Source organism: Rhinopithecus roxellana, chromosome 19 (assembly GCF_007565055.1).
Source record: "Rhinopithecus roxellana isolate Shanxi Qingling chromosome 19, ASM756505v1, whole genome shotgun sequence".
NCBI lineage: Eukaryota > Metazoa > Chordata > Mammalia > Primates > Cercopithecidae > Rhinopithecus > Rhinopithecus roxellana.
In genome coordinates this window covers 4494104-4508172 of record NC_044567.1, presented here as the reverse complement: position 1 = coordinate 4508172, position 14069 = coordinate 4494104, and the positions used below count along the sequence as shown (strand labels likewise).

The 14069-nt window shown below is 41.1% G+C and overlaps 1 protein-coding gene and 1 long non-coding RNA gene across 4 annotated transcripts in view; one reads left to right on the top strand and one right to left on the bottom strand.

The window, feature by feature from the left end:
- The window catches only part of NPEPPS (aminopeptidase puromycin sensitive), a 98288-nt gene that overhangs the window by 16524 nt on the left and 67695 nt on the right, over positions 1 to 14069 (bottom strand). For all 3 annotated transcript variants that reach the window (XM_010379358.2, XM_010379359.2, XM_030923088.1), the window contains 4 exons: positions 10687 to 10750; positions 5455 to 5594; positions 2857 to 2991; positions 1360 to 1579 (listed from right to left, as the gene is read on the bottom strand). In XM_010379358.2, coding sequence (XP_010377660.1) covers positions 1360 to 1579; positions 2857 to 2991; positions 5455 to 5594; positions 10687 to 10750 — 559 coding nt within the window. The remainder of the gene's footprint in view (positions 1 to 1359; positions 1580 to 2856; positions 2992 to 5454; positions 5595 to 10686; positions 10751 to 14069) is intronic.
- LOC115894788 overlaps positions 1 to 14069 on the top strand; it is a 58168-nt gene that overhangs the window by 30722 nt on the left and 13377 nt on the right. The window contains exons 3-4 of the long non-coding RNA XR_004054966.1: positions 2788 to 3006; positions 10819 to 10958. This is a non-coding gene — a long non-coding RNA (uncharacterized LOC115894788). The remainder of the gene's footprint in view (positions 1 to 2787; positions 3007 to 10818; positions 10959 to 14069) is intronic.

Below are 14069 nucleotides of genomic sequence, written 5' to 3'. Positions count from 1 at the left end.
CACCTAGACTATTATATGTTTAATTATTTGCTATGTCTCCTATTAGAATGTAAGCCATATAAGGCAATATTTGGGTTGCTGCTGCATCACCAGCTCTTAGAATAGTATATGGCATTTACTAGCTACATAAATATTTGTTGAATCAATGAAGAAAAGACGTAGAAGCTGGGACCAGGTATAGTGGCTCACACCTGTAATACAGCACTTTGGGCAGCCAAGACAAGCAGATCGCTTGAGGTCCGGAGTTCAAGACCAGCCTGGCCAATAGTGAAACCTCGTCTCTACTAAAAATACAAAAATTAGCCAAGCGTGGTGGTATGCTACTCGGGAGGCTGAGGCAGGAGAATCGCTTGAACCCGGGAGGCAGAAGTTGCAGTGAGCCAAGATGGCGCCATTGCATTCCAGCCTGGGTGACAAGAGCGAAACTCTACCTCCAAAAAAAAAAAAAAAAAAAAAAAAGACAAGACAGAGCTCTAGGTATTGCTACTATTTTTATTACAAAAGACTTCCAGATCAAGACTGATCAGGAGGAAACACCACCTTTCGTTATCAGCAGATGATAAAAAATAATGATATGTAAAACCTTTAAATAATCATTCCCAATATTTCAGTGAGAGCAAAAAGAGTAAATATATGCTTACAGAAATAATCACAGAGCAGAGAACACATGTAGAAAGCAAATAATTTCCTTAATTGAAAAAGCTGACCCCTATGTCTCTCAGCACCTTTACAAGTTATACATAAAGGTGCCTGGTATTTACGGTAATAATAAATAAAACTTGGGAGGCGCAGGCAGGCAGATCACCTGAGATTGGGGATTTGAGACCAGCCTAACCAACATGGTGAAACCTCATCTCTACTAAAAATACAAAAGTAGCTGAGCGTGGTGGTGCATGCCTGTAATCCCAGCTACTTGGGAGACTGAGGCAGGAGAATCACTTGAACCCGGGAAGTGGAGGTTGCGGTGAGTCGAGATCGCGTCATTGCATTACAGCCTAGGCAACAAGAGCGAAACTCCGTCTCAAAAAAAATAAAATAAATAAATAAATAAAACAAAACAACCTAAAATTCCCTTTAGCTTTTCTTGACTAAAAATAGGCCTTTGGAATTCTGCAAAAGACTTTTATTTCCACCATGTGCACAAATTATATTTAGCAATGAACACACATAACCACTACTGTTTCTATGTTGGTAACCCATGTAACTTCACCAGCAGACTTAAAAGACTCAAGTCTTAATTTCTGGCTTGCTGAATATATAGTAACATCCAGTAGATATAAAGATATTAATTATATTGTTAACCACATAAAAAAGTACCGACTTCTGCCTAATTCTTTCTCCATTTAGTATATGCATTACCTTCTCCAGGTTTGGGGTCCCAGCCCAGTCTCTCCCCTATAGGTGAAAAGACATCTTTCACAAATTCCTGGATTTCCTCATAGAAGTCTGTGTGGGACAAGAGAGTTGAGAGAATCCCCAGGTTACAGCTCAGGTCGCTCCATACAGTATAATTGGGCTCATTCACAAAAGCCTCCATGACTTTTAGAACCTCTACAGTGCTAATGATTCCAGCTCGAGCCTGGGATAGGAAAAAACATAAATTAACCTAGTCTTCAAACAAAACCAAAAAACATAAGCATGCATTTTTGGCATTAACTACTGTTAGCAATTTCTTTGGTTTAAGGAAATGGGACTGTATAAGCTCAGAACACTGTTAGAATAAAAATCCTATTCAGACAACATTCCTTCTTTACTCCTTTGTTATTTTTTTCTTTTTTTTACAGAAAAATTAGAATGAATCATTTGCTATTTATACAAGAACTACTTTAAAAAATTAAACTAAAAGTCCCATCAATTTGAGAACAACAACAAACCAGTTAACTTCTATTTCTACTCAGTTTCTGGGGACTTGGTTTTGTTACTGTTTTGAAATTTTTCATACCTTCAGAAAAACTGCAAAAATAGTTTGAGCTTTCGTTTTTGACAGACATTCTTTCAAAGCTAGACCTGCAAACTGTGTCAACTTAAGCCTCTCCTTTACTCATTTCTAAAAGAACATAAACTAGAAGGCACTACAAATTCAAAGTCCTTTCAGAACTAACAGAGTTAGGAAAAAGAACTTCTGTTACAGCAGCCAGCTGCACAAACAGCTCACTCTCCTGGGACAGGTCTCTCTCAGCAATTAGATCAGCAGATGTGAGGTTTTGTGCATCAATGCTAATCTGTGTTTACACAAAGGCGGAATCCAAAACCAATGACTGCAGAGGGGAGGGAAAATTTCCAGTCCAATTTAAAGGAACACTAGGAGGAATATGACAATTTTACCATAAAGATATCTGAAAATTACCTAACCTATGCTGAAGTCATAAAGAAAATAATACTAACTGCTGCTTTAAATCCTTTCTGGAAGAAAGCCAAATATAAATATAATTCTAAAGCTAATGGGATATAATTTGAAATAACACAATGTTTAAAAATTCTAGCTTTCCCAGCAAAGTACAACCACTATTTAGAAAAACATAAAATCACTCTGACTTCATTATTTTAAAAACCTATCAGTAGGGTCATTTCTTCAAGGCTCATATTTATTTCTACTGAAAAGCAAAGAATTTTTGCCTTACAAACGATAGTTTAATTAAGAGTTTCAGAAAGCTGGCTCAGGAGTAGTGAAATGGGATTTAAATTATATAGCCTCAATCTTGTCATATTAAAAATCAGTCATTTGCTCTAGTCCCAAAGGTGTTTTTAACCTTCATGAAGACCCATATTCTTCTAATTATGTTTCAGACACTCCAGGAAAAACAAAATCTTTTAATCAGCAAAATCCATCATATTACTTAAGTCACAGATGCTTACCAAGGAGAAGAGGTCATTCTGTAATCCAAGTCGATCCACAGGGGGCAGAGAAAGGTCACGAATGCCTGGTAATAAACTTTCCAGCATGGCAGAGCTGTACTGGGTCCGATAAAACCCAACTGTTCCTAAGTTTAACTGCAAAGATATCCAGTAAGTACTATTAAACAGCTCCATTAATTTTTTAAATCAACCTTTTGTATGTTTACAAGGAGTTCTGGTTTTAGATATATCTGGATGAAAAACAATTAAGACCACCTATGCCAACTAATGAATTAAAACAACACATCAAGATAGAATGAATACGCAGACAAAAAAGGGAAACTTGAAATTCTGGGGGCCAAAGTGAGAGACAGTAGAAAGAACATGGAAGGGACAAAATAATGTGGGTAAGTTTCTAACCTCAATTTTAGGTTTACAGAAAATACTTAATATATGTGAAAACACTTGGACAGTGGAATCTCTAAGAAAGCTTAGCCCTTTACAAACACTGATCTTATAAGCACAGAGACTGATCCCAGAATAACAATTTTCAGATCCCAATTTTAAAGAATTACATGGACCTAAAAGGCAATTTCATAAGATTTTTGGCGTGAGGTAATTACTGACTGCATTATTCTCTTTTATTATTATTTTTTTGTCTTGCTCTGTCACCCCGGCTGGAGGGGAGTGGCGTGATCTCAGCTTACTGCAACTTCCACCTCCCAGGTTCGAGTGATTTTCCTGCCTCAGCCTCCCAAGCAGCTGGAATTACAGGTACCCGCCACCTACCACACCCAGCTAATTTTGTATTTTTAGGAGAGACAGGGTTTCACCATGTTGGCCAGGCTGGTCTTGAACTCCTGACCTCAGGTGATTCATCAGCCTCAGCCTCCCTGGGATTACAGGCATGAGCCACTGCGCCTGGCAACTGCATTATTTTCTATAGGCTATTTACCAATAGCCAAAAAATATTTTTGAGAACATTTACATTCAAAATAGTTTAATGGTAAAACAGTAAGATATAAATATTTTACTATTTATATGTAAATATTTTAAAAACCACCCCTACAATTTTAATGCAACTATCACTTTATCAATTACCTTTATTTAACTTAATCAAAATTGCAGTGTACATAACTTTTTTCTCATTTATAAGAAATATTTCATATTGCTACAACATAATCTTCCAGATTATAATTTCAAATGGTAATATTCCAGCGAGTGTATTTTAAATATACATTTAGGCCGGGCGCGGTGGCTCAAGCCTGTAATCCCAGCACTTTGGGAGGCCGAGACGGGGAGATCACGAGGTCAGGAGATCGAGACCATCCTGGCTAACCCGGTGAAACCCCGTCTCTACTAAAAAATACAAAAAAACTAGCCGGGCGAGGTAGCGGGCACCTGTAGTCCCAGCTACTCAGGAGGCAGAGGCAGGAGAATGGCGTTAACCCGGGAGGCGGAGCTTGCAGTGAGCCAAGATCCGGCCACTGCACTCCAGCCTGGGCGACAGAGTAAGACTCCGTCTCAAAAAAAAAAAAAAAAAAAATATATATATATATATATTTAAAAAAGTAAAACAATGCCAGGCATGGTGGCTCATGACTACAATCCCAGCTACTCCGGAGCCTGAAGTGGGAGGATCACATGAGCCTAGGAGTTTGAATCCTGCAACATAGTGACACCCCCCAACTCAAAAAAAAAGTTGATAAACAGAAAAATGGTTTCTTTTTTTGGGGGGGTGGGGATGGAGTCTCGCCCTGTCATCCAGGCTGGAGTGCAATGGTGCGATCTCGGCTTACTGTAACCTCCACCTCCTGGGTTCAAGCGAATTCTCCTGCCTCAGCCTCCTGACTAGCTGGGATTACAGGCACACGCCATCACAACTAGCTAATTTTTTTCCGTATCTTTAGTAGAGACAGGGTTTCACCATGTTGGTCAGGCTGGTCTCAAACTCCTGACCTTGTGATGCCTGCCTTGGCCTCCCAAAGTGCGATTACAGGCATGAGCCACTGCACCTGGCTGGCTTTTTTTCCAAAAAAGCACAAATGTCTGATACAATGTGTAATTCCTATTAGGAACATATAATTAAGAGTATGTAGTAAATACTTTCATTATGAAAGGTACAGAGTACAGAATAATGAAAAATAATTCTTAGTTATTGGTATTTCTGTGAAATGGTTTTGAAATACCAGCTAGGGAATTTTACGTTTCAGTGACACAAACCGATTATTATATATGTCTGCTCTCACTGGATTATAGTACTACACATATGGTGACAACACATCATTGAAGTTAACCTTTCATTACAATGGCAGGAGAGTTTGAAGGTGTGAGACTACAAATATTTTGGTTCATATAAGCTTACACTCCATCTACTTTTTTTTTTTTTTCTCCTCCTTAGTCCTATGCCTTTGGATCTGCTTCACTACCACTACCTTCCCTAACATCTGACAAATGTCTGGACAATACTATTTCAAAATTCGTCCTAAATTTCACAAAGGAAAGCTTAGGTTTTTTTTTTTTTCTTTGAAACTACTAAACTGAAGCAGAATTTAAAGCCAGTCATAAGATGTATACATTAAGTGAGAGAAATCTGTTTAGGTAAGATTCTGAACTCACCTTCACCCATTGGTCTGGTTTGACATTTTTCAAAACCACATTCATCTCTGGCTTGTCCATTAGAATTTTTAGTTTGGCCTGGTTGGGGTCTTCACTAGTAGAGATTGTGATAGGGACCATCCACTGGGGACAATCTTCACCTAAGCAAGAGAAGAACAAATAAATTTTGCACTGGGACAAACAGAAGGTAAGGTGGAGAGAGGAGTGGTGTTGTTCTAACCAGGAGCCTAAACCTAACTGTTAAGTCAGTAGTTCATTCTTAGTGGTACATGAACTCTTCCAGATAACCTGAATAGTATCAGTGCAAAGGAAGGGATAATCTACTAACAAAATCACAACATGTTGTCTAAAAAAAGAAAGCAGTTAACTCACTTGAAGAATCACAAATGCAATGACTTAAACTTAATTTATCATTTTCCCCTTACAGAGCAAAGATAGCAATTTTACTGTTAAAGTAAATTGTGAGTAGGTGAAGGCTCTCACATAGCATTTATTACTATATATGTATATGTATTTTTTTCTTTTTGGAGACAGAGTTTTGCTCTGTCGCCCAGGCTGCAGTGCGGTGGCGTGATCTCAGCTCACTGCAACCTCCACCTCCCGGGTTCAAGAGGTTCTTGTGCCTCAGTCTCCTGAGTAGCTGGGACTACAAGTGCATGCCACCATGCCCAAAAACATATAATTTTTTTTTTTTTGTACTTTATTAGTAGAGATGGGGTTTTGCCATGTTGGCCAGGCTGGTCTCGAACTCCTGGCCTCAAGGGACCCACCCACCTCAGCCTCCCAAAGTGCTGGGATTACAGGTGTAAGCCACTATGTCCAGCCTTCATATATCATTTAAAAACAAATTCTAAGGTCCAGACCTTAACAGGTATACACACTGCTGAAATATCAAAGGGTTGATTTTTATTGTTGTGATAGACAGGATACATCCTGGGAGCTGTTATGTTCCATCACAGAGGAATCATATCTAAAAGCCAAAGCTTTTGTAAGGCAGAAACACTGTCTATCAGACAGCAAAACAGACTTGGCATTAAGATGCCAAACAAAAAAGAGTCCTTGCCTAGTACATTAATGGAAATGGAGCTACTTTAATAAATGACATAGCTTTATGCTATCAGGTTAAACCACAAAGTAAAATTTCTCCAATATTGGGATACTGCAAGTTTTAATGTTGCCTCTATTGGTCACAGAGTATTAGAAAAACCTGTCAGTACTACAATGTAGATTATAGGTAAGAGGCAGAAAACAGCAACTGTGACATGTACAGATTTATTTGGATAATAAAACTGTCATCTGGCTTGTTAGATGATTTTTTTTCCCCCAGACAGGGTCTCGCCCTGTCACCCAGGCTAGAGTGCAATGGCACAATCACGGCTCACTGCAGCCTCCATCTCATGGGCTCAAGCAATTCTCCAACTCAGGCTCCCAAGTAGCAGGGACTGCAGATGCATGACACCATGCCAAGCTAATTTTATTTATTTATTTATTTTTTTGAGATGAGGTTTTGCCATGTTGCCCAGGCTGGTCTCAAACTCCTGGGCTCAAGCAATCTGCCCACCTTGGCCTCCCAATGTACTGAGACTACAGGCATGAACCACTGTGCCCAGCCTTGTTAGATATATTCATTAAAAGAATAATTCTATAGATGGGCACAGTGGCTCACGCCTGTAATCCCAACACTTTGGGAGGCTGAGGTGGGTGGATCTCGAAGTCAGGAGTTCAAGACCAGCCTGGCCAACATGGTGAAACCCTGTCTCTACTAAAGACACAAAAAATTAGCCGATTGTGGTGGCGTGTTCCTGTTAATCTCAGCTACTTGGGAGGCTGACGCAGGAGAATCGCTTGAACCCAGGAGGCGGAGGTTGTAGTGAGCCAAGATTACGCCATTGCACTCCAGCCCGGGAAACAGGGCAAGACTCAGTCTCAAAAAAAAGGTAACTCTAGGCTGGGCATGGTGGCTCACGCCTGTAATCCCAGCACTTTGGGAGGAGGCTGAGGCAGGCAGATCACCAGAGGTCAGGAGTTCAAGACTAGCCTGGCCAACATGGCAAAACCCTGTCTCTATTAAAAATGTAAAACTAAGCCGGGCAGTAGTGGCACGCGCCTGTAATCCCAGCTATTCAGGAGGCTGAGGCAGGAGAATGGCTTGAACCTGGGAGGCAGAGGTTGTAGTGAGCCGAGGTTGCACCACTGCACTCCAGCCAGGGCGACAAAGCAAGACGCTGTCTCACCCAAAAAAAAAAAAAAAAAAAGGCCAGGCACAGTGGCTCACGCCTGTAATCTCAGCATTTTGGGAGGCCAAGGCGGGTGGATCACGAGGTCAGAGCTCAAGATCAGCCTGGCCAAGATGGTGAAACCCCGTCTCTACTAAAAATACAAAAATTAGCTGGGCGTGGTCGTGGGTGCCTATAATCCCAGCTACTCGGGAGGCTGAGGCAGAGAATCGCTTGAACCTGGGAGGCAGAGGTTGCAGTGAGCCGAGATCACGCCACTGCACTCCAGCCTGAAAGATAGAGCGAGACTATGTCTCAAAAAAAAAAGAAAAAGAAAAAGAAAAAACTAATTCTAACTGCTAAGGAAGGTTAAGGGCAGAAGGCCATACGTCTTAACTGAGTTGAATGTTATCAGATTTTTAGTGGGTGGAACATGACAAGGCATTGATGATTCTCATATATACCTCCCCTTTGTTGAGAACTGTTGTTTTAAAGGAAGCAAGAAAGGTATAGACAAACACTTTACTTCTTGATTTTTTCAACTAATCTCTTAATTTCCTGGGCAAAATTTTATAGGTAAAAAGAATCTAATGACATATGGAAATATATGAAAATGGTAGTTAAGAGCATAAGTTCATGGAGTCCAACTATTTTGAATTCCCACTCTTTACCTTCTTAGATAGGTGACCTTGAGCAATTTAACTAAGCTATGCCGCAGCTTCCTCATCTGTAAAATAGAAATAATGTGACCTACCTTATAAGGAAGCTGAGAGAGTAAAATAAGAGCCAGTCATAGTACGTAGCACAATGACTGGTATATAATAATCACTGGACTTTACTCACTTACTTATTATGCCCAAGCGTTAAAAAAAAAAAGAATTACCTACCCCCGCACCTAGCCCTCACCCCTGACACATAAAGTCCTCTTTTGGAAGATTAAGGCTAGAGACGTCACTTCCTGGGTATTACTAACTTTCTTCATTCATCACAGCCTCCAATAACACACAGAAACATGGAATTTCAAAAACTAAGAAAGTGACTAAATACTACAAATACCTTGTGAATCTCCTTTTTTATTTCCTAAATTTTTTTCTTATTTTTATTTTGAGACAGAGTCTCACTCTGTCACCCAGGCTGGACTGTAGTGGCACAATCATGGCTCACTGCAGCCTTGAACTCCGGGGCTCCAGTAATCTGCCTCCCTCAGCCTCCCAAATACCTAGGACTATAGGTGTGCACCACTATGCCCAGCTAAGATTTCTCTCTTTTTTTCTTGTTTTTTTTGAGACACAGTTTCACTCTTGTTGCCCAGGCTGGAGTACAACGCCTCAATCTTGACTCACTGCAACCTCTGCCTCCTGGGTTCAAGCGATTCTCCTGCCTCAGCCTCCCAAGTAGCTGGGATTACAGACATGCGCCACCACGCCTGGCTAATTTTGTATTTTTTTTTTTTTTTTTTTTGAGACGGAGTCTTGCTCTGCCGCCCAGGCTGGAGTGCAGTGGCCGGCTCTCAGCTCACTGCAAGCTCCGCCTCCCGGGTTCACGCCATTCTCCTGTCTCAGCCTCCCGAGTAGCTGGGACTACAGGCGCCCGCCACCTCGCCCGGCTAGTTTTTTGTATTTTTTAGTAGAGACGGGGTTTCACCGTATTAGCCAGGATGGTCTCGATCTCCTGACCTCATGATCCGCCCGTCTCGGCCTCCCAAAGTGCTGGGATTACAGGCTTGAGCCACCGCGCCCGGCTAATTTTGTATTTTTAATAGAGACGGAGTTTCACCATGTTGACCACGCTGGTCTTAACTCCTGACCTCAGATGATCTGCCCACTTTGGCCTCCCAAAGTGCTAGGATTACAGGCATGAGCCACTGCACCCGGTTTTTTTTTTTTTTTTTTTTTAGAGACAGGGTTTCGCCATTTTGTCCAGCCTGCTCTCAGCCCCTAAATTTATTTTTATTTTTAATTATTTATTTATTTATTTATTTTGAGATGGAGTCTCACTCTGTTGCCCAGGCTGGAATGCAGTGGCATAATCTCGGCTCACTGCAACCTCCACCTCCCAGGTTCAAGCGATTCTCCTGCCTCAGCCTCCTGAGTTGCTGGGACTACAGGTGCCTGCCACCACGCCCGGCTGTTTTGTATTTTTAGTAGAGACACAGTTTCACCATGTTGGCCAGGCTGGTCTCGAACCCCTGACCTCTGGCGATCTGCCGTCTCAGCCTCCCAAAGTGCTGGGATTACAGGCGTGAGCCACTGTGCCTGGCCCTAAATTTCATTTTTTGTTCTAATATCATCATCTTGCTTTTATTTAATTATATTAAAACTTAAAAATTTTCAGCTGGGCACAGTGGCTCACGCCTGTAATCTCAGCACTTTGGGAAGCTGAGGTGGGTGGATCACTTCAAGTCAGGAGTTCAAGACCACCCTAACCAACATGGTGAAACCCTGTCTCTACTAAAATACAAAAATTACCCGGGCGTGATGGCAGACGCCTGAAATCCCACCTACTAGGGAGGCTGAGGCAGGAGAATTGCTTGAACCCAGGAGGTGGAGGTTGCAGTGAGCCAAGATCACGCCATGGCACTCCAGCCTGGGCGACAGAGTGAGACTCCTTCTCAAAAAAAAAGAAAAATTGGCCGGGCGTGGTGGCTCAAGCCTGTAATCCTAGCACTTTGGGAGGCCGAGACGGGCGGATCACAAGGTCAGGAGATCGAGACCACCCTGGCTAATACGGTGAAACCCCGTCTCTACTAAAGAATACAAAAAACTAGCCGGGCCACGAGGCGGGCGCCTGTAGTCCCAGCTACTTGGGAGGCGGAGGCAGGATAATGGTGTAAACCTGGGAGGCGGAGCTTGCAGTGAGCTGAGATCCGGCCACCGCACTCCAGCCCGGGCGACAGAGCCAGACTCCGTCTCAAAAAAAAAAAAAGAAAGAAAAATTTCCTATTAGTTGGAATACTACTGGTATTAATTAATATCCAAATTCATCAATCATATCCCACTTACAGCCATTTACTTACCAACATATGATCCACCGGCACAGAACTTCTTTTGGGACAACCTCAATAATCTGTCATCTTCTACCTAAAGAAGCAAAACAAAGGTTGTAATAGTACTGACACCATTTGGGGTTTTTGTTTTTGTTTTTGAAGAGGAGGGAGACAACATTTCTGTGACAAATGCTGGAACTAGCACAACCAAATGTCTCATGAGTATACAAAGTGCAATTGTGATGAAGACGGTAATACTACAGAGAAAAGTCCAAATAACTAAAACGCCAGAGACAACAATGGTGAGTACATATGTTTACAAAATACTTCAACAATATGCAGTCATTTGTGTCATTTATTAGTTACCACATCCTGGATTTCAAATAACACAAGATAAAACAGACTTAAGATCACCTAAATCAAATGTAAAATTGGGCTAATGAGCTACATGGACAAACTTACTACAAGAAATAGAATTGAAAAACTAAGAAAAAATTTAAGTGAGAAAGCAATGGCCACTTTGATGCCATAGGGAAACTATTAATGAACGTTAACACTAGATACTAATTATATATATAATCAGTTATATATCACACAGATTTCCTTGAAAAAGTTGAAAGCTTTTACATTGATTCAGAATTAGAGCAAAAATATTTAAATTCGGGGAATGTAAAGTGAGAAACAGATCATAATCAAGATATGTTACACAGCTCTCCTATTCTTAAAAGAATTAAGAGTTGGCCGGACACGGTGGCTCACACCTGTAATCCTAGCACTTTGGGAGGCCAGGTGGGTGGATCACAAGGTCAGGAGATTGAGACCATCCTGGCTAACACTGTGAAACCCCGTCTCTAATAAAAAAATACAAAAAATTAGCCAGGCACGGTGGTAGTCCCAGCTACTCGGGAGGTTGAGGCAGGAGAATGGCGTGAACCCAGGAGGTGGAGCTTGCAGTGAGCCGAGATCGTGCCACCACACTCCAGCCCGGGCGACATAGTGAGACTCCGTCTCAAAAAAAAAAAAAAAAAAAAAAATTAAGAGCAACAGACAGGCCTTTAATTTAATTAATATATTTTAAATTTATTTTTAGTTTTTTAGAGACAGGGTCTCACTATAATATTGCCCAGGATGATCTCAAACTACTAGGTTCAAGCAATCCTCCTGCCTCGGCCTCCTAAAGTACTAGGAGTATAAGTTTGAGCCACTGCACCAGGCCATTGGCCTTTTATTACAATGCAAAATGGAGGAGGAGTTCGGCTGTGCCTGTAGACAAAAAACAACAAAACAAAGAAAACCAGACCTTGAAAGCCCCTGGATGGAAAGAGTTTCAGTAACACTTAGAAGTGTGGCATTAGTGTTCTCTGTTCTAACGGATAAACTATTATTTCTTAAAAGTGTGTTCTGCTTTAAGAAAAAAATTACGGATTAATAATCTGCTTTATGTGTAATCATTAACATTTCAATAGTTTTGGGTTTGTTTTTTTGTTTTGGTAGAGACAGTGTCTTGCCATGTTACCCAGGCTGGTCTCAAACTGCAGAACACAAGTGATCCTCCCAAAGTGCTGGGATTACAAATATGAGCCACTGCAACTGGCCAATAGTTTGTTTGTTTGTTTTTTAATACTTGGTTTTGCTCTGTTGCCCAGCTTGGACTGCAGTGCTGCCATCACAGCTCACTGCAGCTTTAACGCCTCCTGTGCTCAAGCGATCCTCCCAACTCAGCCTCCCAAGCAGCTGGGACTATAGGCACGTGCCACCGTGCCCAGCTAGTTTTTTTTACTTTTAGTAGAGATGAGGTCTCACTATGTTGCCCAGGCTTGTCTTGAACTCCTGAGCTCAAGCAATCCTCCCACCTTGGCCTCCCAGTATTGTAAGTACAGGTGTGAGCCACTGTGCCTGGCCCAGCCAATAGTTTAATAGTTTTGAGGGAATGAAATGCCCAGAGGTGAAAAGCAACAATAATTTTTGTATGTTAATATTCTTAAAAGAGTCAGTCTATATGCAGTGTCAACATCAAATTCAATTAGTCATCTCCTATAACAGACTAGTCCCAAGTGCAGAAAAAAGACTGCAAAGAAATAGAATGGTCACAATGGTAGGTCACTAAACTTACAGGTATTCTTTTCCACCAAACATCATCCATCAATTGCTTTCCCTAATTGCCTTTCCAAGTTATTGCAGCCAATCTAACTGAGAGGTCCTCCAATGTGCACACTTTAGTGTAAAATCCAATCATGTTTAAAGTTAAGATTTGGCTCTGAAAGGGTAATCTGCAAGCTTACATATGAAAATGTTCCATGTAAATTTGGGAGCATTTTGAGTGCAAGAATTGGTTTAAATGTCACCTAGAATACAAAAGTGCAGAAAAGCAAATTTATAACTTAGAGTGCCACATTGAGAAATTATTTGTAAAACATACTTAGCTTTGGCTGGGTGGGCAGTGGCTCACACCTGTAATCCCAGTACTTTTGGGAGGCAGGGATGGAAGGATCACTTGAGCCCAGGGGTTGCAGACCAGGCTGGGTGATATAGTGAGACCTCCTCTCAATTTTTTAAAGTATAAAAATAATAATAATAAAATCCTTAGCTTTGTGGACAATGTAGGACCACAAGAAAAAACACATACTAAAAAAGAACTATGAATCCACTTCCCTAAAAATGAACAGGAATTCCCCATGCAGCTCACAAAACCATGGCAACGAAATTGAAGAGAACAATTTCATTTAATGAAGCTGAGTTAAGATCACTTTTTGGTAGGCATTAAAGGATGATGTGTAATTCTCAGTCCTTTTGAAGTATAACTCATACCGAAGTACTCCTCTCTGAATTCAGATGACAGTCCAATTAATGAATTGCAATTCTAATCAAAATCACACTGCTGTCCAACCAACATTAAAAATCTACTTTACACAATTGATATTATAAGTGGGTATGACATTTTACCAAATGTTTTTTCTACATCTAATCAGTGATGATGTGCTATTTGCATTTGATTCTGTTAATGTAGTGATTATAAATCAATATATTGATTTTTTTTTTTTTTGAGACTGAGTCTCACTCTGTTGCCCAGGCTGGAGTGCAGTGGCACAATCTCGGCTCACCGCAACTTCCACCTCTTGGGCTCAAGCAATTCTCCTGCCTAAGCCTCCCAAGTAGCTGGGATTTCAGGCGTGTGTCACCAAGCCCAGCTAATTTTTGTATTTTTAGTAGAGACAGGGTTTCACTACATTGGCCGAGCTGGTCTCAAACTCCCGACCTCAAGTGATCCACCCGCCTCGGCCTCCCAAAGTGCTGGGATTACAGGCATAAGCCACCACGCCCAGCCTAATTTTTAAAAAAATGTTAAACCAACCTTGCATTTCTAGAATAAACCATATTTGGTGGTTTTAGAATTGTATCAAAAATTTACAGTA